Raw genomic sequence first — 22,452 nt, 5'->3', positions numbered from 1 at the left:
GGTCTTGTGGCAGTGAGATACATTAAACTACCCACCAGCTGCTTGTAATACGTCTCATCAACAAAGCCTCCACTTTGGTCTCTGCTCATTTTGAAACCTAAAACTACTAGACTGCCCACCGAATTACTTTCCACCATACCAAACCTTCTTAAAACCTCCAATGCATATTTCCTTTGGCATATATAAATACCATCAGACTTTTGTAGCACCTCAATCCCAAGAAAAAACCTCATCTTCCCCAAGTCAGACATATCAAACTCTCTTAACATAGAGCTTTTAAATTTAGACATCATATCTTCATCATTACCAGTAAAAATTAAATCATGAACATAAACACTTACAATGATAATTTTTCCTTCTCTACTTCTCTTTGTGAATAATGTCTGCTCGCTATTGCATCTCTGAAACCCTTCACTAATGAAATGTGCTTGGATTCAACTAAACCAAGCTCGTGGAGCTTGTTTTAATCCATACAGGGCTTTGTGTAACTTGTAAACTAGATGCTCACTGCCCCTTTTTTCATATCCTCTTGGCTGCTCCACATATACATCTTCACTCAGCTCACCATGGAGAAAAGCCGACTTCCAGCTGAAAAATCGTCCAATTCTTCTGTGTAGCTAGAGCAATAATCATCCTTACTGTATCCATCCTTGCCACTGGTGCAAAAACTTCTGTATAGTCCACTCCATACTTTTGAGAGTACCCTTTAGCAACCAAACGAGCGTTGTACTTATTGATCTTTCCATGCTCATTGTATTTGGTTTTTTAAACCCACTTCACTCATATTCTTTTGGCCCCAGCTGGCAGCTTAGTGAGTGTCCATGTTTGGTTCTTTTCAATGGATTTGATTTCATTGTTCATGGCCAATCTCCAATTTGCATCCTTCACAGCTTCTTCAAAATTCAATGGATCAGTTGACACCACCAATGCCATATGAACTTCATCCTCAAATAGACCTTCACCACTAACATAATCACCCATTTACGTAGGAGGTTGCCTCTTACGAGATGGCCTCAACTCCCTCACTCTCTCTTCACCCTCACTAGAACCATCTTCCTCTTCTCTAACTCCTTTATCACGAGTCCCTCCTACCTCTCCATCAGTATTTTCTCCATTCCCATTTTCACTCACCCCTTCTTCATTCTAACCATCACCGTCACCATCACCATCACCCCATTCTAAATCCACTACTATTTGTTTTTCATAACTCACATCCCAATCCCATTGCTTTTCTTCTTCAAAAATTACATCTCTACTCATAACAATTCTCTTAGCAATAGGATCGAATAGCTTATAACCTTTTGATTCCTCACTATCCCCCAATAGCACACAAGTAATGCTTCTATTATCAAGTTTAGTTCTCCTTTCTTCTGGAACATGAACGTGTGCTATGCAACCAAAAACCTAGAAATGAGCTACTGAGGGTTTCACTCCACTCCAAGCCTCCTCTAATGTAACATCCTTGACTTCCAATGTAGGACACCTGTTTAGGACATAAATAGTCAAGTTCACTGCCTCCCGCTAAAAAGTCTTAGGAATGTTCTTGTCAAATAACATGGAACGAACCATGTTCATCACGGTTCTATTTTTCCTTTCAGCTACACCGTTCTGTTCCGGAGTATAAGCGGTGGTCAACTACCTCTTGATCCGACTTTGTTTGCAAAAATCATTGAACTCATTTGAATTGAATTCTCCTCCTTTATTAGTGCGAAAACACTTAACAAATAACCCTGTTTCTTTTTCAACCATAGTCTTAAAGCATTTAAAAAAGTTTAAAGCCTCTGACTTTTCTACCAAGAAGTATACCCGTGCTTTTCTACTATAATCATCAATGAATATCAAAATGTACCTCTTGTTGCTATTAGATGTAGGAGTGATCGGACCACAAATATCTGCATGAATTAGTTCCAACTTCTGAGTTGCTCTCCAAGTACTCTTCTTTGGAATAGGGTCACGGTGTTGCTTCCCGTTGATGCAATGAGTGCATGTCTCACTTGAGGCAGAAAGTTGAGGAAGTCCACGAACCATGTGCTTGTACAACAAGGTTCTCAAACCCTTGTAACGCAGATGCCCATACCTCCGATGCCAAAGATGAAACAAGTTTTGAGTTCTTGTGTGAAGGCACTGATCAGATTGTATTTGAGAGGGTGCTTGAGACTGAGGCAGCAAGATAAACATCCGATTGGCACTCATGTTGGTTTGAATTATCAAACCTTTCTCTGGATGAAATATCTTGCACATCCCTTCCTTGATCAAAATAGCCAAGCCTCTTTCTTGCAACTTTCCTATGCTCAAGAGATTATTTCTCAACTCTGGAATATAGTATACCTCAACAACAACATGATTGACTCCATTCAGTAGTAGCTTCACACTTCCTTTTCCCATCACATCCATCTTAGTGTTTTTCCCCAATTTTACCGAATGTTGAAATTTTTCATCGAGTTCATTGAACATAGTTCGATCGCCGCTCATGTGATTAGAACACCCTGAATCAAGGAACCATGCATCTTCTCTCCTGGCCTTATACAACTCCACATAAGACATCAAAAGCATTTCTTCTTCCTCATCAAGCTCTGCATAATTTGCTTCTTTGTTCCAAGGACATTCATACCGAAAGTGTCCAAGTTGATGGCACCAGTAACACTCCACAGTTGCCTTATTGAAGTCTGCTCGACCTCTTCCTCTTCCTCTTCCTCTGTAGGTACCACGACCACGACCTCTTCCTCCTTCAGATGTCACTTTCACAGCCTGCTCCTTACTATTTCGTCTCTGAAACTTTTCTTCAGGTGCTACTTTCAAAGCCTGTTCCTCACCATTTCGTCTCTGAAACTTCTGTTCATGCACTATTAATGAGCTTTGTAACTCATCAACAGTATAAGCATCAATGTCCTTGGACTCCTCAATAGAACATACAACAAAGTTGAACTTCTCAGTTAAAAAGCGTAGAATTTTCTCCACCACTTTAACATTCTGCATATCTTCTCCATAAGTTTGCATCTTGTTGGCCACTGTCATGACCCTAGAGAAGTACTTTGTCACTTTTTCATTGGACCTCATCTCAAGAGTTTCAAATTCTCTGCGGAGAGCTTGAAGGTGAGACCTCTTGACCCTTGCATTTCCTTCAAATTTTTTTTTCATGGAGTCCCATATATCTTTGGTAGTATCCTTCTTGAAAATGGTGTCGAGAACGGTTCGATCAATCACCTGGAAGAGATAGTTCTTCACTTTCAGATCCTTCAGCTTCATCTCATCATTCTTCTTTCGTTGTGCATCTGTCTGCACCGATTCACTTGCTGGCTCAATATAACCAGGCTCCACTAGCCCCTAAAATTACTTAAATCGTAGAAAATTTTCCATCAGCATGCTCCAATGATCATAGTGACCATCAAAGCAAGGAATGGCTGGTTGTATGAAGCTCCCTTCCTTAGTCATCTTCTGTGCTGCTGCAAGAACTTCAAAGCCTGCTGCTTTGATTTATCAGGCCCAGTGGGGGCTCTAATACTAGATGTTAGAAACTTTGATCTAAAAGAAAACTAAGAACAAGAACACAACAAGCTGGATTGAATGACTCTGTTTTATTAACAATAACTTTGGCTTAAATATCCATTCAATACACGATCTTAATAGAAACGAAAAAGCAGCCCACTCAGCGAAAATAAAGCCAAGTGGTAACAGAAACGTGGAACAATCAAAATACAAATAAATATCCCTAAAGACTAGGACTTTATTCTAACAGAAAAACAGTTGTAAAGTAAACTCCTTCACAATTGGCCGTTGGTGTTAGGTCGCTGTTGTTTGGGTCGCTGCTGTTTAGCTGTTGGTGTTGGGTCGTTGTTACTGTTTGAGCCTTCTCTGTTTGAAAATTGCTCGCTACTCGCTGCTGCCATCACACGGTGCACAAAACAAAACAAGGATTGAACGGCCTGAGAGATCTAATCGGCTGCCTTGGCTTTGGCCTTACCTTCTCTGAATCTCTGCTGCTCTCACTACTTGTTTGAAGATTGAAGAGTGTTCATACCTCTTTTTTTATTTTGGTTTGGGCATTGAGGCGTTTGGGGGAAAAAAAATAGAAATTTAGAATTTATTTCACAACAGAGAAATAAATTTAGTAAATTTTTTTTGCTTTCAACTTGTATAGTGCTAACTTCAAAGAATATCTTTATTATTTATAATTTTATTGCATGATTTTGTTTTCTTCCAATGCTAAATATTTTACTAGAGATTAATGTTAATTGTTAAAGAAATAGATCATTAAACAGAACCAAACTCTTGAACTCAACTCTTGAAACATGTGTTGTTGTCTTTGTCCTTGTATAGAGACACAAACTCCATAATCCAAGCTCTTTCAAAAAAATTCTAACCCTAACTTTTTGATTCGTGTTATGTTATGTTTTGGTTGTAAAAATTGTTTATTAACGGAAAAGCCAAAGGTGGGTAATAGAGCTCTAACAGAAGTAATCTCAGGTGGGCAAAATGTAAAGTTTTATACCACAGGTGGGTTTTCTCTTATTATAATTATCCATTTTTTTTATATAATAACTAGCAAGGGCATATTAGTAAATTTATTCAAATAATATATTTTATCTTTGCCACTTATTATTATTATTATTATTATTTTGAGATTAAATCAAATAAGGACATGGTGTAAACACCTTTTTTTACACCAACTAATCAAATGGTGCCACCTTAATTTTTTAAACTTGATTTCACTTTTAAAAGATTACTGCCTAACACGCATGATTGCTATACTCTTAAATAAGGTAATTATTAGGTATTCCTAGAATATCATAAATGCGTACTTTCCGCTCTCACATAATTGTATGTCTTACTAATTAAATTATGGTGGGACTCATAATTCATTTGAGAGGGGGGAGTACGCTTTTATGATACTCTCGGAGTATTCAATAATTTTCCCCTTGAATATATTCAAATATTAATTTTATATAAAAAAAACAAAGATAAAACAAAAATTTCAGATCCAAACAGTTGGAGACTTCACCGAAGTAAGGAACTGCCATCGTCAATGATGTCGTTCATCCCAGCCCAAGAGCAATCTCATAACCCAAAAAAAAAAAAAAAAAGGAGAAATTTCTTACACACAAAAAAGCAACTGACTTTACTTAGTTGAACTTGACATAAAAAATCTTAATACCCAAATCAAAATTCAAAGAACCCAGTTGAGGTACGCAAAATTTGAAAGAAAACGATGGACGATCCAAGCTTCTAAAAGGAAAAAAGTTGACCAATCTAGAGAAAAAGTATCCATGGAAACTAAAAAGTGAAGGTGAAGAGAGGGAGTTGAAGAAGGAATCTTTTTGGGTTTTCCATAGAGAGGCGGAAATTGGAGAGGACTTGAGAGTTAGTGGCGGCGGTTACGGTGGCAGCGAGTGTGGTTTGGTGATGATGGTGCAAGAGATGTGGTGGACATAACAATGAAGAAGACAGGGAGACCCAAGCACATTTCTTTTTTAAATTAATATTTGAATATATTTAAGGGTACAGTAATCATGTGTGTTAGGCTATAATCTTTTAAGTTAAATCAAGTTTAAAAAACTGAGGTGGCACCATTTGAATAGTGGGAGTAAAAAGGGTGTTTACATTACGTCCTTATTAAATTTAATCTCTATTATTTTAGGGTGAAATGTATTTCTAGGTACTGGTTGTGTGTGTTAGAGTTTCAATCTTTATAACCCTAGACTACTACTACAAAAGTTAGGCTATTTTGTAGTGGTACTTTGGTTATGTAATATATTATAAGCTTGTTTAAAAAATTCTATATATTATTTTCATATTCGGGTGTTCTAATAAGTATTAAAAGTACTGGATTGCTTGAATTCCTAAATGAAATCTTGTAGACAATAAATGTTACCATCATTGGCCTGGAAGGGATTGATTTGCATCCAAATATGTGATCCTTTTCACAAAAGCGATATACAGAGCATATTAAAACTAAAATCTTCCCGATTATTTTTTTTAAAATTTTAAATGCGCCTTAACTAAATTAGTTGGAATATAAATGACTAAAACCGAAGATCACTATAAGAGCATTCACATCTGGAAAATGCCATCTTATTCTATTTTACCATCTCAAAAAGCTACTTTATTAATTATACCAGACCATTTTACAATACACCCAACATCCCAACTCTTATTTTCCTATACAACACATTAAAATAATACACACACACACACACACACACACACACACACAATAAAATATGTTTCTTTCTCTCTCTAATTTGTCTTTCTTCCTCTCTTTCTCTCTCTCAAAAACTCATCACCACCATAAAATATTAATAAAACATGTACAGTGCATTCTAAAACATTCGAAATCTTTAATTCTTTATAATGCATTCTAAAACAACCAATCAAACATGTATAATGCCCTGTGTTACCAGCAGCAATTTATTAATACTTGCATTTAAAGATCTAGTGGTACTGTAGGTAATATATAACCCTAAACAAAAAATTGCCTTCAACATTATAAATTTAAAAGATTATATTGCTTTCCAAACAATTCACTATATCCTTGCTTGTCCTTGTGAGAGACTGCACTAGGAAAGTGCATTTGGGGTTTAGTTAAGAATCCGCATGTGCATAGTAAGGGAGTCAATCTTGTACCAGAGGCTGTACCGGTTTGACCAGTGGAATGATATATTGCGGTACCGGTCAATACCGGTGTACCGTTTCAGGTTTATTGTTATTTTTTATATTTATAAATAAATAAATAAATATATATGTATGTATGTATGTGTGTGTGTGTATATATATTATAATAAATATAAAAGTATACCATAAAACACTACTTTAATTTAGAACAAATTATTTATGGTTTTAGACTTTAGCATCAATTCAAAGAAAAAAAAAACATAATATAAAAAATAGAAAGCTTAATTGTTCATTGTATACTAAGAAACAAATAATACTAATAAGTTAATTCAAGTAAGTTACCATTTTGTTCTTAAAAAAATTCAAAAATTACAAAACTGAATTTTTTTTTTTTTACTAGCCAATACACCCGATACTGGCCGGTATTGCCCAAAGTTGGCCAGTATGGCCGGTACATGACCGGTACGGCCGATATTTAAACTGGTACGAAACGTTGGCGTTTCGATACCAGTATACATACCGGTAAGGTACATACTGGCCGGTACTGGTACGATATTGACTACCTTGCATAGTAATTGGCCTACATTATGGGTTACCAGCTTCTCTAATGACATCTTGCAGACATTTATTGGCGACTAGCCTTGAGGGGATACTAAGTCTTGCATCCAAATATCTGATTTTGAACACAAAGCTATACAAAGCGCATACTATAATTAGAAATTTTCCCATTACTTTTTTTTCTTTTTTTAAATTTTAAATACGACTCAGTTGGAATGTATAAGAGTGAATGAATAAAAACAAAAAGCATAATATACGTCCCTAATCTCTATTTCACTTCATTTGAAAATTGAAATCTTAATGCATTCCAAAATAGCCAATCAAACATATATACAATCACAGTGCCTTGAAATATGTGTTTCCAGAAGCGTATTATTAATACTGGCAAGTAAACATCTAATACTAGTAGTATACCCTAGGCATTACATAATCTTGAACTAGCAATTGCGTTTAGCTGAATAAATTTGACAGATTATATAGCATTCCAAACAATTCAATATATCCTTGCCTGTCCTGGTGAGACAATGTCGCCCTAGGGAAGTGCATTTGGGGTTGATAAAAGTTACGAAACCATGTGCATAGTTGGTCTAGATTTTGGATTAGAATGCAAGCATGCAATTGCCAGCTTTATGATGACTATCAGTTGACTCTGAACTTGAAGTGTGGGAGGTGGTCCAAGTGGAAGGTGCATGTCTAACAAATCTTTTAAAAACAAATTCTCCCCCACAATTATAGCAGACAGAATGGGGATCATTTCACTAGGATGTCTTCTTTTGATCACTACTATAACCAAAACTCCAAAGCTATAAATATCACATGTCTCAGTTATCTTCATTGTATAAGCAAGCTCTACAAACATACAAAATATATATTATGCCAATGTGTTAATATGCCCTATGTTCTACATTAATTAAAAAATGAAGTGTATTACCTGGGGCAACATAACCATATGTGCCTGTAAGTGAAGTCCAATTGGATGAGTGTTGATTAAAAAGCTTAGCTATGTCAAAGTCTAATACATGAGCATCATATTGAGAGTCCAACAAAATATTTTTGCTTGATATGTCCCTATGAACAATTGGTGGTGAGCAATCATGGTGCATGTAAGACAAAGCGTGAGCCACACCTTCAATGATATTCATCCTCTTATTCCATAAATAGTAGCAAAAATAAGCTGAATAGTAAAATAAGTTAACAAAAATAATTTTTGCCAAACACACACACTCAATTGATCAAATATGTTGTTGCTGAACAAACGAAAAATGGGGATATGTAAGGAAACAAGGTTGGATTTGTTGTTGTTCCAAACGAAAATGGGGATATACCTCTAAAGCTCATTGGCCTTCATTAGCCTTGTTGGAAAATGCAAACTACTCCATAAATGTAGCAAAGTGTACAACACTCAGTGTTTTTATCTACATATCATTTAGCATTTTTTTAATAAGTGGAAGACCCATTGAATGAGATGGCCTGAGTTGCAATCTTTATTTCTTGATACTGCATCCCACAGCTTATTTTTTACTTTTTAATCACACAGGAACAGGTACTAACTGTTAATATGATTTTAGGGCCAAGGCACATACAGAAATTGAAGGATCTATTCGTCTTTTTCTTCTTTTTATTTTTTTATAATTCAATAACAAAAATCTTTTTTTTTTTTTGGTTATTGAATTATTAAAAAAAAATGATTTTAGGGCTAAGGCACGTGCAGAAATTGGCCAACCAATCAAATTTATGTGCCTGGAAAACCGACGTAAAATGGAATAATCTTAAGCCTTCAATATCTCTGCATACCAAATATCTAACCTTAACTATGAGCTATAAGACTTTGGTTCCTTCCTTAAAAATACCAGATTTTCAGTACTCCAACATAACTATGCAAAAAGTAAGCAAAACTTGCAAAAAAATGGGAGATCCAAACATGCTTGTCTTTTGGCTGATCAGGCAACTAACTTTTGATTTTCTGATATTTCTCAAAGCATGATGTCTTCTTGTTTCCCCTTGAATTCCAGAAATTCCTCAAGGAAATTTATTTCCTTTAAGCTCCAGCCTGCAGAAACTATTAAGAAACAACTGGTCGACAACCATTTAAACTTTAGTGCTGAAAGGGAATATAACCAACTATTTAGCAACTTAATTCTGTATAAGGCCAGCAACTTAGAATTGAAATAACTTTTGCATGATTAGATCATACAAGTCTTTTTTCTTCTCATTAGAGATATTATGTGAATGAACCTACGAATGAATCTACTGAGCGCAAATAGGTTCAGGGATGTCTGAAGCCCTACGAAATGGTTCCCTGAGCCCATCAACCTCACTCAAGCTGCAGATTTTCAATTCATAGCAGCTTTTGTGCAGGTTTTCAATCTCATGTACTATCTTTTCCATATATTTGATGAAACACTAAATAACATACAGTTTGACATTAAATCACATACCCCCACCCAAAAAAAAACTGCCAAAAAATTCTTCTAATCCAAATTTCCTCCATTAACCTGAAAATATGTCTACTATCTTTCCTATATTTAAACACACAGAAAGAGAGAGAGAGAAAGGGGGAGGGGGGGGGGGGGATGTTTTAGATCTTCTAGTCCAACCCCCCCCCCCTCCCCCCAAAAAAAGGTGCGTTTGGGACTTGGGTTTCATTGTCCTTGTTTTGAATTTGTTAGCAGGGATAGGCAAAAGGACCAAATTGAGAAGAATCTTGTCTATTTTTTTTTTTTTTTTATAAGTGATTAGGATCTGAAATTATACGGTACCTATTGCTAAAATTAGAATCTCAGGGAATCAATTATTATCAAAAAACAAAAATCTCAGGGAATCAATAAAATCTACAAGAAGAAGCCCATTAGTGGTCACGAGAGCACTTGAGCAAACAATCACAAAAGCATTAATGTCAACTCAATAATAGACAGCTTCACACCACAAAAGATAAAATTATTTCATTACCTCCAAAAGTCACCATGAAATGCATTTCAAGTAATCAAAACAAATTTCCTATCACGATCCAAGAGCACAGGCAGGTTCCAACATCCAGTCAATAAATGTTTCAAGCAAAGTTTATTATCATCCACCAGACATTTGACATTACACACATATATATAGGAATTTGCAGACAACACATGCACCCAAATTTTAAGGTATAAATAGCAACACACCTATCCCACGTTGGAGCTGTGCTAAGGGTGAAATTTGGCTCTGATATATGGATTCTTGCGTCTCTTTCTTTCCACCATGAAAGGTACCCACTGGTCAAAGGTAATGACTTCAGAAGGAAAATAGCTTGATTGGATGGCACAAGAAGGAGATTTAATAAAAATATTCACATAAATAGAAATTTAGCTAAAATTTAAACTACGATGAAATAATTTAGTATTAGCAGATACTGAAATAAGGCAGTATTTATTTTTCCCGATAGCAAAAAAAAATTTTCGGCATATCTATTGAATTAAATTCTAAATTATGTGAGCTTCAGTTCTGAACCCTTCCATCAGCTTCCAACCAAAACACAACTTAGTAAAAAATTCTGCTCAGACTTCGTAAGCAAGAAATGCTTGAAAATATGCAAAGCCTTTAAAGAAGAAACAACAAAGAGATGAATGTGCAAATGGTTCCATGAAGTAAATTACACCCAAAAGTAAAAGTCCCTGGAGATCCTCTCAAAAAAGCTCATGAAATGAGAATAATCGCATATTAACCATCAACAAAGAAAATGTTCTCACACGATTTCCTTGCCCAATGAAATTATTAACAGAAAGAAATATAGCAATGGGGCACAGACATAATACTGCCTAATCATAAAAATCACTAATTGCAGACATTGATAGTTAGAACATATGAGTACACTTCAAACTCGATTAGATGAACTGTGAATCTATTTTAATAATCACACCATTGGGGAAATTTTTATGCATACAGAAATTATGGATTAGGCAGAACAACTTTACAACTTTTTACAAGGGAAGGAGCTCATATTATGGCATTGCTGCTCAGTTAAGCAACTGACATAGTAAATTTTTTTAAAATATTCCTTTCAATGTTTCAAAATATAATCTTGGGAATACAAGAAGAGTTTTCAAAACTCTTTCTTTATTAGTAAATTACACATACCCAGTTATAGTTTTGATCCAAGAACCTCACCCCTCTACCCATTTTTAGTATATAGTACTATCTAAAATTTGATCATACATTCAACCATGGAATGCTCAAAATTTCAAACAGGCAGCAACAAAAGTCCTGTACCTTAGGTCCCAATTAAATTCAACCATGTGGCTGAATTAATCAATGCATCACATCTTCTTAAAAGCAAAATCAAATAAAATCATTCACAAAACTAAACCTCATGAAAAACTAAGACAATAATACTAACAAGAAGAAAAATTAATCTAATAAACCTTGCAATTGAATCTCAAACAAGCAAACTCATACCTTGCAATGCATTTACATATCTATAAAATTTGAAAATGTGAAAGAAGTTTGACATCTACTAACTACTTTCACAAATTTAAATTACCAAAAAAAAGTTCAGGCAATTGAAAATAGAAAAGATAAAATCGAACAAAATTAGAAGATGTAAACTGTTTGGTAACGGAGAAAATAAAGGAAAGCAAAAGAAAACTTTTGAGTAACTAAAGAGGGGAACCAAATCCGAGATTCGAAGCTTAACAATGAGTGTTGGAGTGATTGGAAAGAGATAACGTGAATATTCTAGCGAACAACTCAGAAATCTGGAGAGAGAGAGAGAGAGAGAGAGAGAGATTAATAAGTTGGTGAATTCAATTGAGAACGAAAATATATTTGAGGGTAGTTCTGTAATTAAGATTCTACTGAACTTTAGTCTCCAGTGATTGCAGCCAGTTGAGTAATGATGTTCTAGTAAACAACTAGAAATATATGGGGTGAAAATGTATGTAAAAATTCGTGTAATGTTTTTTAAATACCGAAAATTGTTGTTTAAACAAGCCCTCAATATTTGAAATTCAAGGTTCAAAAAATTAAAAACAAAAGTTATTGGTATGAAAATTTTTATCATTTAAATAAATAAATTATCACACCTATAGGATTTTTTTTTGGGCTAAATCTATAGATAGATAATATTAAAAATATTTTTTTAAATTAAAAAAATAATTTTTATTTTTTATTATTTTATGGAAAATAATTTTTAACCAAAAAATAATTCAAGATAAGTGTTTATTCCAAAACATGTCCAAAATTTTATGTAAACGTAATGGTGGCTCTTGGAAATTTTTCTAGAGTAGTTATCTACTTACTTTAATTATACAAAATCTTATAAATAGAGAACTTAAACATATTGGTATGCTAATATATATAGTTTTTTTTTTTTTTTTTTTTTTTTTTATAACCCGGATTATAAAAAAAACTATATATATTAGCATTATAAAAAGAGCACACACACATACACACAAATATATGAAGTTTTATCACTTCCTATTATTGAAATGAAAATTCAGCTCAAGTTTAATGTTTGTTGTTGCAATATTTTTGTTGTATTTATAACATTACTCTATTAAAAAGAATTTTTCTTAATGCTTTAATTTATATTATGTCATTTACTCTATTAACAATTTAACTAAACTCAAGTTTTTTGTTGTTGCATTTTTATTGTGTTAACAACATTATTTTTGTTTTTACTAACTTATTGGTCTTTGTAACCGTGTTTGTTTTTATTAGTCTTTATAATTGTCCAATTGCCTTTTAACTATTTTATTTAATAGCTAACCATAATTAAGATTTTGCTTTGCTATCAGTTTTCTTTGGAGGACACGAGAGTCTACCAACTACAATGGCTGTCAGGATTAGGAAGATTGATGTGCACAACGTCAGCATCTTCTTTGTTTATTTTCAAATTGTGTATGTTGAGGGTCATTTCAATTTTGATCTAATAAAGTTCGTTATCCACCGTACATATGTTAGAAATCTAGCTAAACCAGCAACTAAACCATGGATTTAAAGAAAACATGAAGTAGATGAATTGTTAGGCTCAACCATCTTTTCTATTACAAGGTATAAGTGTAATATTTTTATACATGTGCAGATCACGTGATTCTTTAAGTCCTTGATACACATGCATGTCAGTCCCTAATTGGGTGTTAGGTATTTCTGTTACTACTGTATAATGGTTAGAGTAATGTTACATGCACAAACTATTTTACAACTTTTTTACAAACATCTGATATAGTTTTAGTATTTTCTAAATAGTTATTGTAAATAAAAATGTGATGTTAGTGATGAGCTCATATTAGAATTAGTAAGAATTTATCATATCAGTAGTTTATAAAAATGTTATAAAATAGTTTGTGCCTGTAACCGTTAGGAAGATTGTTAAATTAAGTTTTCTATTTTTGCTTAATCTCTCTTGCTCTGTTTCTAAAAGTCTATGTAATAACAGCACCTTGATTTATTTTATTTCGGCTAATCAATAAAATTACTCAGCAAGTTTCTTGCGCAATAGCTCTTTTAAAAACATTTTCTGTTTCTCTAATGGCATCTGGTTGAAAAGAATTTTTACCATCATTTATTGACAATTAGCCCAGAAGGGATTCTGATTTTGCACCCAAATATCTGATTTTGACAACAGGGTCATACAAAGTGCAAACCATAACTAAGAATTTTCCCAATACCTTTTTTATATGCCTCAGTGGGAATATAAATGGCTAAAACCAAAGATCACAATAATACGTCCCTAATATCTATTTTACATTTGGAATCTTTATAATGCATACCAAAATAACCAATCAAACACGTATTATCACAGTGCCCTGAAATCTGTGTTACCAAAAGCAATTTATTAGTACTTGCAATTAAAGTTCTAGTAGTACTCTAGGCATTACATAATCTGAAACAAATAATTTCCTTCAGCAGCATAAATTTGACAGAATATAGTGTGATTAGTGTCTTATATAATTCATATCCTTTCTTGTCCTAGTCAGACTGTGGGTGACTCTAGGAAAGTGCAGTTCATCTTGATAACACTTGAGAGACCATGTGCATGGTTGGTCTAGATTTTGGATTAGCATTCAAGCATGCAATTGCCAACTTTACGATGAGCATCAATTGATTCTCAACCTCAAGAGTAGGAGGCAGAAGACGTATGTCTAACAAATCATTCTGCAATAAATTCTCTCCCACAGATGAAGCAGATAGAATGGAGATGGTTTCACCAGGATGCCTTCCTTGGATCACTTCAATAGCCAAAACTCCAAAGCTAAACATGTCGCACTTCTCAGTTATCTTCATCGTATAAGCAAACTCTGCAAACAAACAGAATATCATGTCAATGTGTTCATATGCTGTATCTTCTATGTTGATTAAAAAATTAAGTCTATTACCTGGTGCAACATATCCATATGTGCCAGTAAATGAAGTCCAATTGGATGAGTCTTGATTAAGAAGCTTAGCTGTGCCAAAGTCTGAAACATGAGCCTCATACTCTAAATCTAGCAAAACATTTTTGCTTGATATGTCCCTGTGAACAATTGGTGGTGAACAATCATGGTGCAAGTAAGACAGAGTGTGTGCCACACCTTTGATGATATTCACTCTCTTGCTCCAATCCAATTCTTTAGCTCCTCCATCATTGCTCAAAATTGTGGCCAAGCTACCCCTTTCAAGGTACTCGTAAATCAAAATTGAAAATTGTGAATGTGAACAAAAGCCATGCAATTTTACAATATTTCGATGTCGAATTTCTGTTAATGCCCTTATCTCATTTAAGAACTATTTCTGCTGCGCAATCTCACAATCACACAAGGATCTAAGTTTCTTCACTGCAACTATGACTCTTGATTTTAGCTTGGCTTTATAGACAATTCCATTTCCTCCTTTCCCAATGCAAAACTTAGCATCAAATCACTCGGTTGTGTCTATGATTTCCTGGAACATCATTCTTCCATCAAAATAGGATATTGTAAACACTTCTTCCCCGTCCATGCCATTTGCTCGGTTTTTCTGCGGATCTCTCCTTTTTCTTTGTAAAACGATGAAGATTATGAGGAATACCAATACAAGTGAAAGTGCACCTAGAAGAGGGAAAATGATTTTGTGACCCTTTTTTGAAATATGTTTCCCTACCACACAAGATTGCAATCCGGTAACATTTCCACACAATCCCTTATTATGTCTTAATGCTTCTATTGGTGCATTTTGAAATGCTTTGCTATTGGGAAGAGGACCCTCCAACTCATTGAAGGATATGTCAACATCTGACAGCCCACGCATTTTTTCAAACGCAATCGGAATGAAACCAGAGAGTTTATTGTGGGAGATATTCAATACCTCCAAACTCTGCAATTTGTGGATTTGTGAAGGCGTCTCTCTTTCGAGCAAGTTATAACTTAAATCTAGTTGTGACAAATGTGGTAAATTACACAACTCAACTGGAATGCCTTGGCTAAATTTGTTGTTGCTCATATTCAAGTAATTTAGTTTCAAAAGGGTCCCCACATTTTTGGGGATTGAGTTGGTGAATTTGTTGGTGGATAGATCCAAATACTCAAGATTTGTTAACAATCCAAGCTCTAGAGGTATATCCCCTGAAAGTTGATTTCCATTCAACATCAATTCCAACAAGGAAGTCAACTTTCCAAATTCTTTTGGATGCTCCCCAACTAACTGATTAAAAGAAAAATCAAGTAATTGGAGTTGAATTGAATCTCCAATTACAAGAGGTATGCCACCAGTAATATTGTTCCCAGCAATGCGTAGGGCGGTTAGTTGTGGGCACTTGCTCCAATTGTGTGAGATTTCACCATAAAATCTATTGTAACTTAGGTCAATGAACTTCAGTTTACTATAGGCACCAAAATCTTCAGATATATTTCCAAAGAGTTGGTTTCTTTCAAGGCGGACTCTAGTTAAGCTCATGCAATTTTTCAAGGTTTTCGAAGAGATCCACTTTGACATAAGTTTTGTGGCAATAAGCCAGTGAAGTGGTTTGTATCAAGCTGTAGCACAACCAACTTCATCAAGTTCCCTATCTCTTGAGGAATGGGACCAGAAAGTTGGTTATCACGGAGGAATAAAAGTTCCAAGTGACTCAAATTACCCAAGGAAACTGGAGCAGTGCCATTTAAATGATTTCTACCTAGTTGAAGACTGGTTATAGACTTAAAGTTTCCGAATTCTTTAGGGATGGTGCCAGAAAGTTGATTGTTGAATAGATGTAAGAAGGTTAGGTTGCTGAGAGCACCTAACGATAAGGGAATCGAGCCAGAAAGATTATTTGTTTGAAGACGTAAAGAGTTGAGAGACTTCAAATTCCCTATTTCTGGAGGGATGGAGCCAGAGATTTGATTTTGATATATATACAACCATGTCAGCTGCTCTAGGTTTCCAATACTAGAAGGAATGGGACCTGTTAGACTGTTGTTTTTCATGTCAACATCAATTAAATTGGAGAGATTTCCAATTTCTAAAGGAATGGAGCAAGAAAGTTAATTACTACGGAGGTACAAATAAGCAAAGTTGCTTAAATTACCTAATGAATTAGGAATGCAGCCATGGAGATCATTGGCATGCAAAGAAAGGTAAACGAGTGACTTTAAATGACCTATTTCTAGGGGAATTGAACCATTTAACCAATTTTCACCAAGGCGCAAGGCCTCAAGATTGGTTAGCAATCTAATCTGTGGTGGGATTTACCCTGATAACTTATTAAAGGACAGGTCAAGATATATGAGTTTGGAAAGGCCGCTAATTTCAATGGGAATTGTACCAAAGAGTTCATTCATGCTGAGATGAACATATGAAAAGTTGGGGAGAGACAGGAATGAAAATTCATGGAGCGTACCTTTCAAGTTTGAGTTAGTCAGGTCTAATGAAATAACACTTCCTGCTTCGTTGCATGTAATGCCGGACCAACTGCATGGGATTGAGCTTGTATTTTGATTGCTGGAAGAATTGGTTGCATTGTGAAGGAGAGTCCACGAAGTCAGGTGTGATTGGGTTTCATTTTGAAGGCTGGCTTTCCAATTGAGAAGAGCATCTGCCTCTGTCTCTTCAGTCACAAAAAGAGAAGCAGCATTAAATGAGGAATGTAACATGGCCAACACGACCAGAGAAACGAGGTAAACTACTTTTTTCAAGCTAGACATTGGCATGGTTATGTTTTACAACTTGCAAGCTGATTCAGAACTATCTTACTATGTCTACGGTGCCCCAATAATTTCTTATACGCAATTTATAGGTCTAAACATCTTGATGCTGTTCTGTTAGTCAATTTTCGTTGTTTTTTTTTGTCAAATACTAAACATTTTTCATAGTTAATGGAAAGTAGATGGTTTGAAACAACAATGATCATTGAATTTGACTGTTCTTCACGAGAAATTATTCTTTTCTCCTGGTGGAGTCAAGTGGTTTGGGCCCTTCTTTCCACCTGGTGGAGTTCTCCCCACCCTCACAAGTGGTTTGGACCCTACTCATGGGTCCTACACAGGGGCCCACCCCTGTTAGAAGAAGCAGCCCGGCATGATAATTTTCCATACTGGGAAAGAATTTTCGATTTTCTCAACTGAAATTTTACCAAATTTTAATTATTGTAATGATTTAAACACCAAATTTCAAAGGCAAAAATACTATTTTGGTCCCTATATTTTGAAGTCACAATCAATTGGGTCCCTACATTTTAATAGCAATCAATTTGATCCCTAATATTTTCTACTACACTCAATTTGATCCCTACTTAAACTCACTTGGCAAATGGTACGTATGGTTGCCATACTTAAAACTTAGAGAAACCACATCAGTGGTTGCAAAAATGTGTAAAATGCAAAAAGTGCTCAATTTTGCATATTTTAACCCAAAAAACATCCACATCAATCTTTGTAAAAATGTGCAAATATACATCACGGTCTTGCAAATGAATAGTAACCGTGCATATATATACAGTTACTATTCATGGTGCAAATGATTTTTTTATTTTTTATTTCTCTCTCCTCTACAACAACTAGCAGCTACCCCAACATCTACAACAACCCAACCTAGCGTGGCAGAATAAGAAGAAGGAAGCAGAAAATAACCACCCAACCACCAAACCTAGCACTACCACCAAACCTAGCAACCTAGCGCAGAAAATTAACCCAAAATCAATAGAAAAACAATTAGAAAACCCAACTCAAAATCAAGACAAGCCCACTGGAAAACCCAACTCAAAATCAATCAAAACTCACCGGGAAACCCAACCCAAAATCATCACAGACACACCCCAAAATCAACAAAATCGTTCTAAATCTATATCCAAATTCATCAAAACCATATACAAATTCATATAAATAATCAAACTGAAATTGAAAAAAGAAGAAGGAGAAGAAGAAGAAAGAAAGAAGAAGATGCTGAAGAAGAGGAAGAAAAACCCAAACCGAAATTTTGTTTTTTCCGCCCAAAATCACTGCCCTTAATCAAACCCAACCCAAAATCATCATCTATAATAAAAGAATAAAACTCAAATTGTAAAAGGAGAAGAGGAAAGAAAAAGATTCTCAAAAAAAAAAAAAGAGGAGAAGAAAGAGAGGCGGAGATAGAGATAAGGATTGAAGAAGGGAGTGTATGTGTGTTATGACTCAGAGAAAAAAGAAGGGGGGTTAGGTGGGGGTAGGTGTGAGGAGAAATATTATTTTAATAAAAAAGTGTTTATAATAGATAAACTAATGTGTGTGTTTTGTTAAAGTGATGGTGTAAAATAGATAGAATCTTTTAGATATACTGATGCGGTTGCTCTTAGGTGGCAACTAAAATTAGGTAATTGGGCCAAGGGAGCCCAAAAGAGTTAGTAAAAGCCCATGGAAATGCAGAATTAGAAAATGGCCCGAGAATGCCCAAGAAAAACAAATGAGCCAAGGATGCCTAAAGAGAAAGAAATGGGCCAAAGGAGCCCACAAGCAATGTAATGGGTAAAGAAAGCCCAAAGTAGCATGTGTATCCAATAACACCACAGCAGGAATAGCAGAGTGGTATGACAGGAATGGCAACAAGATTACAAAAGGAGCAACGATTGGGCTTAAGAAGTGAAAACCCACAATCAAGCAAGGCCTAGCCCTTGAAAAGAGCAAGCCAATAAAGAATGGAAAATCAGAAGACAGTTCATGCCATAAGAGGTTATGAATGAGTGGCAGAACGCACAGACGAATCTCCAGTTCACGGTGAATGCATGAGCAGCAGACAAGCTTTGGACATACATGGAAGTGGAGCACGCACAAGGCCCAGGCACCACCAGCCTATACCCAACTAATACAAGAGAGGTGAGTCATGGGTTAGAGGTGAGAGAGGGTATGGTCTGGCGGTGGGGGAGAAGGGAAAACCTATTATGGGGTTCCTGCTCGAACTCTTTTGGGGAAAATGTCCTGCTAGGATGACATACCACCCAAAAGAGGAAGAATGAGTTGGAACTATTAGGTGCATACCATGAGGGATAGTAAGAGATAATACCCACACCGTGGAGGATAAGAATGCCACAGTGAACAAGCAAACAAAACAGTTTTCTTTGTCTGGTAATGGGTAGTGGCATAGCCAGCACAGATAAATGGTGGTAGTTGGGTAGTTGACAAACCAAAGGGTGGTCGGGAAGGACACCTAAATCTAGACAAAAGTAGTTAAAGACTAAAATGGTAAAAACCAGTCACGACAAGTAGTATATATAGGGCTCTTGCCGTGCACAGTGGCAAATCAATATAATCGCAACAATAACAACCACTAGGGGAGAATCATAGCATCACTACCACCACAACACCACATGAGTGAACACTGAGGAAGAAAGGAAAAAAAGGGAATTGGGAAAAAAAGAGAAAGTGTAGAATGACAGGCATGTACTAGTAGGCTAATCCCTTCTCTCCCTCTAAAAGCTTACTCTTTGTTGTAGATAAAAGATTCTTTCGGGCACAAGCCATTCAAGTTCGTTCCCTCAAAGTAAATAACTTCTATGGCAGGATTCTCCTAAGAGGTTATTCACATTGAGGAAGTGGTTCCCTATTTGGTCTTAATCCCGTAACATGACTTAATATGGCAGACTAACCTTTTTTCTTCTTTGTTTAATTACCATTATTATATCCCTCCTTATTTCTGCCATTCTATTTGGGATGCATTTCCTGTTGTTGCGTTATTCATTTTAATTAAGGATCCTTTATTTACTTTGTCTAACAACAAATGAATTTCTTTTCTTTACTTTATTACACTCTGCCTATCATAGCTCTGTTGTAACAGCTACGCCTGCCATGGGCATATGATTATAGTTTCTGCAAAAAAAGGGGTATAGTTTGTGCACAAGCCAGACCAAGGTGAGTTACAATTAGACCAGTCTTGACTCTCCTACCTAGAATACTTGGGCCCCACTACAAGCAGGAGGCAGCCCAGCCCAACATCTCAAAAAATGCCCACCACAGGTGGTTTGAGTGGTTTCTGCATAAAACTTTTTCTGTTTTTTAAAAATTTCACTTTTCCAGATTTTTGATCGATTGAAGCTATTGCTAGACCGATCGAAATTGCGATTAAAATTTTGGTTTAAATCTGCCTAGCTTGATCGGTGCTCGATTGATACTCAATCGATCGAATCTCTTTTTCTATCGATCGAAGCTTAATTTTGACCGATCGAAATTCGAAAGTTGAGTGTTTTAAAGAGGTCTTTCTCACGTGTTCTTTACTATTTTCAAATCTTTTAAAAAATATTTCTCACTTTCTCTCTTCGACTGATCTAATCTAAGATTTTTTGTCGTTTTCTTCTACAAATTTCTCCAAGGTTTTTGTCCTCAAGCATTGGTAAGTCTTTTATACCCTTCCTTCTTCAATTTAATCAAATGTTTCATTCATTTTCAGGCATTTTCTTTCAAAATTTTGAACAAAGCATTTTAGTGATTATTGATTATTTCAATTGTTTTTAATCATTTTTAATCAATGGGTTTTTGTTCTTAGTTCATATACGTGTGATCCTTATGCATAAATTTGATTAATTATGCGATTTGAGGAGAATTTGAAATTTCTAGGGCTTGGAACTTTGTGAAATTGGGGATTTTGTTCAATTGGGCGTAATTTAGTAAAATTAACTTGTGTTATTGATAGATTAACTCATTATATGATGTTTTCTAACTCTTATGGTGGTTAATTGATCAATTTAGTTATACTTTTGAAATTGAGTTTTTCAAATTTTGGGTTTTGGGACTAAAACTCTATGTTCAAGTCAATTGATGGTTTGTAATCTAAAATTGAACAAATTTCAATGCATTATAGCATGCATCATATGTGCATTCATTACATGCATCATATAGATTGTTATTTATTGAGATTTTTGTACTCTAACACTTTCTACTGCAGTCTGCCCTTGGTTTTCTTTCTTTGTTTCCGTCTTCCCTTTCTTTAAACCCTTAGCATCATGGTTAGGAAGACTAAAGCCAAGAAAACCACCACCCCTTCTACCCTTGAGTTCTAGAGTGATAGGTTTAGAACCCCAAAAACCAAGAAACTTATGAGAAACTGAACATCTTTAGGTCTGTTTGGGCTGAGTGTAGGGTCATTCTAGATAAGCTTGAGCGTAGGGGTTGGTTACCACTCTTAGAGGTTGAGCATCCTTCTCCGACTGCTTTGATTAGAGAGTTCTACTCGAACCTCTCTATCCACTTCGATGATTCCAACATTCAGTTTGTGAAGAGTTGGATAAGGGGTGAAAAGTATGTCATTACTCCTGTTGTAGTGGCCTTTGCTCTTGGTGTACCTTTGGTACAGTAGCCTGTGTATCCTTACACTGAGACCCCTCCTCTTGATGACATTATGTCACTCATCACTGGTACTTCCATTAGATGGGGTACTGATCCTCGTATCACTTCCCATTACAGAGCTCAACTATTTTTTTTTTTTCCGAATTTTTTGTCATAGTATATGACCTATATCTCCTCTTTATACTATTCTCATTGAGAGATGTACGTTCTTGTACGCTTTCGTCACTGATGCTCCTATAAGGTTTCCTTCTCTTTTCATTAGCTCTCTTATAGAGTTTCATAGGAGTAGTGCAAAATCCCGTGGTTTATTCTTTCCGGTTTTCATTCATAGGATTCTTTTGGTTTTAGTATTAGAGGACTTTCCCGCATCCGAGCTTGTCCATATCATAGCTCCTATAGGTGCCACCTTCCTTAGGCAAAGAGCTGCTCAGTTGAAGCCTAGCTCTAAATGCCCTAGAGTCGAGTCTTCTACAAGTAATGCATCTAGGCCTCCTCCCTCTGGTGACCCTTCTGCTGAGACATATGTAAATCCTACAACTATCGTGGATCCTCTACCGTCTACATCGAG

General features: G+C 35.5%; 1 protein-coding gene and 1 pseudogene across 1 annotated transcript; both read right to left on the bottom strand.

Moving 5' to 3' along the window:
* Positions 1-981: 981 nt before the first annotated feature.
* On the bottom strand, positions 982-8,309 carry LOC142620337 (uncharacterized). Its single transcript, XM_075793722.1, has 5 exons — positions 8,099-8,309; positions 7,790-8,016; positions 1,640-3,324; positions 1,420-1,483; positions 982-1,143 (listed from the first exon to the last, which is right to left on the bottom strand). The coding sequence occupies exons 1-5, from the start codon at positions 8,307-8,309 to the stop codon at positions 982-984; spliced, it is 2,349 nt and encodes a 782-aa protein (XP_075649837.1).
* A 5,452-nt stretch (positions 8,310-13,761) lies between these two features.
* LOC142620006 (uncharacterized) lies at positions 13,762-17,325 on the bottom strand (annotated as a pseudogene).
* Between the last annotated feature and the right edge of the window lie 5,127 nt (positions 17,326-22,452).

The sequence above is a fragment of the Castanea sativa genome, chromosome 12 (genome assembly GCF_040712315.1).
Source record: "Castanea sativa cultivar Marrone di Chiusa Pesio chromosome 12, ASM4071231v1".
Taxonomy (NCBI): Eukaryota; Viridiplantae; Streptophyta; class Magnoliopsida; order Fagales; family Fagaceae; genus Castanea; species Castanea sativa.
The sequence above is the reverse complement of the archived record's forward strand: the minus strand, read 5'-3'. Positions and strand labels throughout refer to the sequence as shown.

Excerpts from the sequence above, each read along its gene's own strand:
- LOC142620337 (XM_075793722.1), bottom strand. The coding sequence starts at position 8,309 with ATGAATATCATTGAAGGTGTGGCTCACGCTTTGTCTTACATGCACCAT. Across the intron at positions 3,325-7,789 it reads TGATAGTCATCATAAAGCTG|GGGCTAGTGGAGCCTGGTTA; the intron begins GCAATTGCATGC and ends AAGTAATTTTAG. Across the intron at positions 1,484-1,639 it reads AAACAAAGTCGGATCAAGAG|GTGTCCTACATTGGAAGTCA; the intron begins GTAGTTGACCAC and ends TGTCCTAAACAG.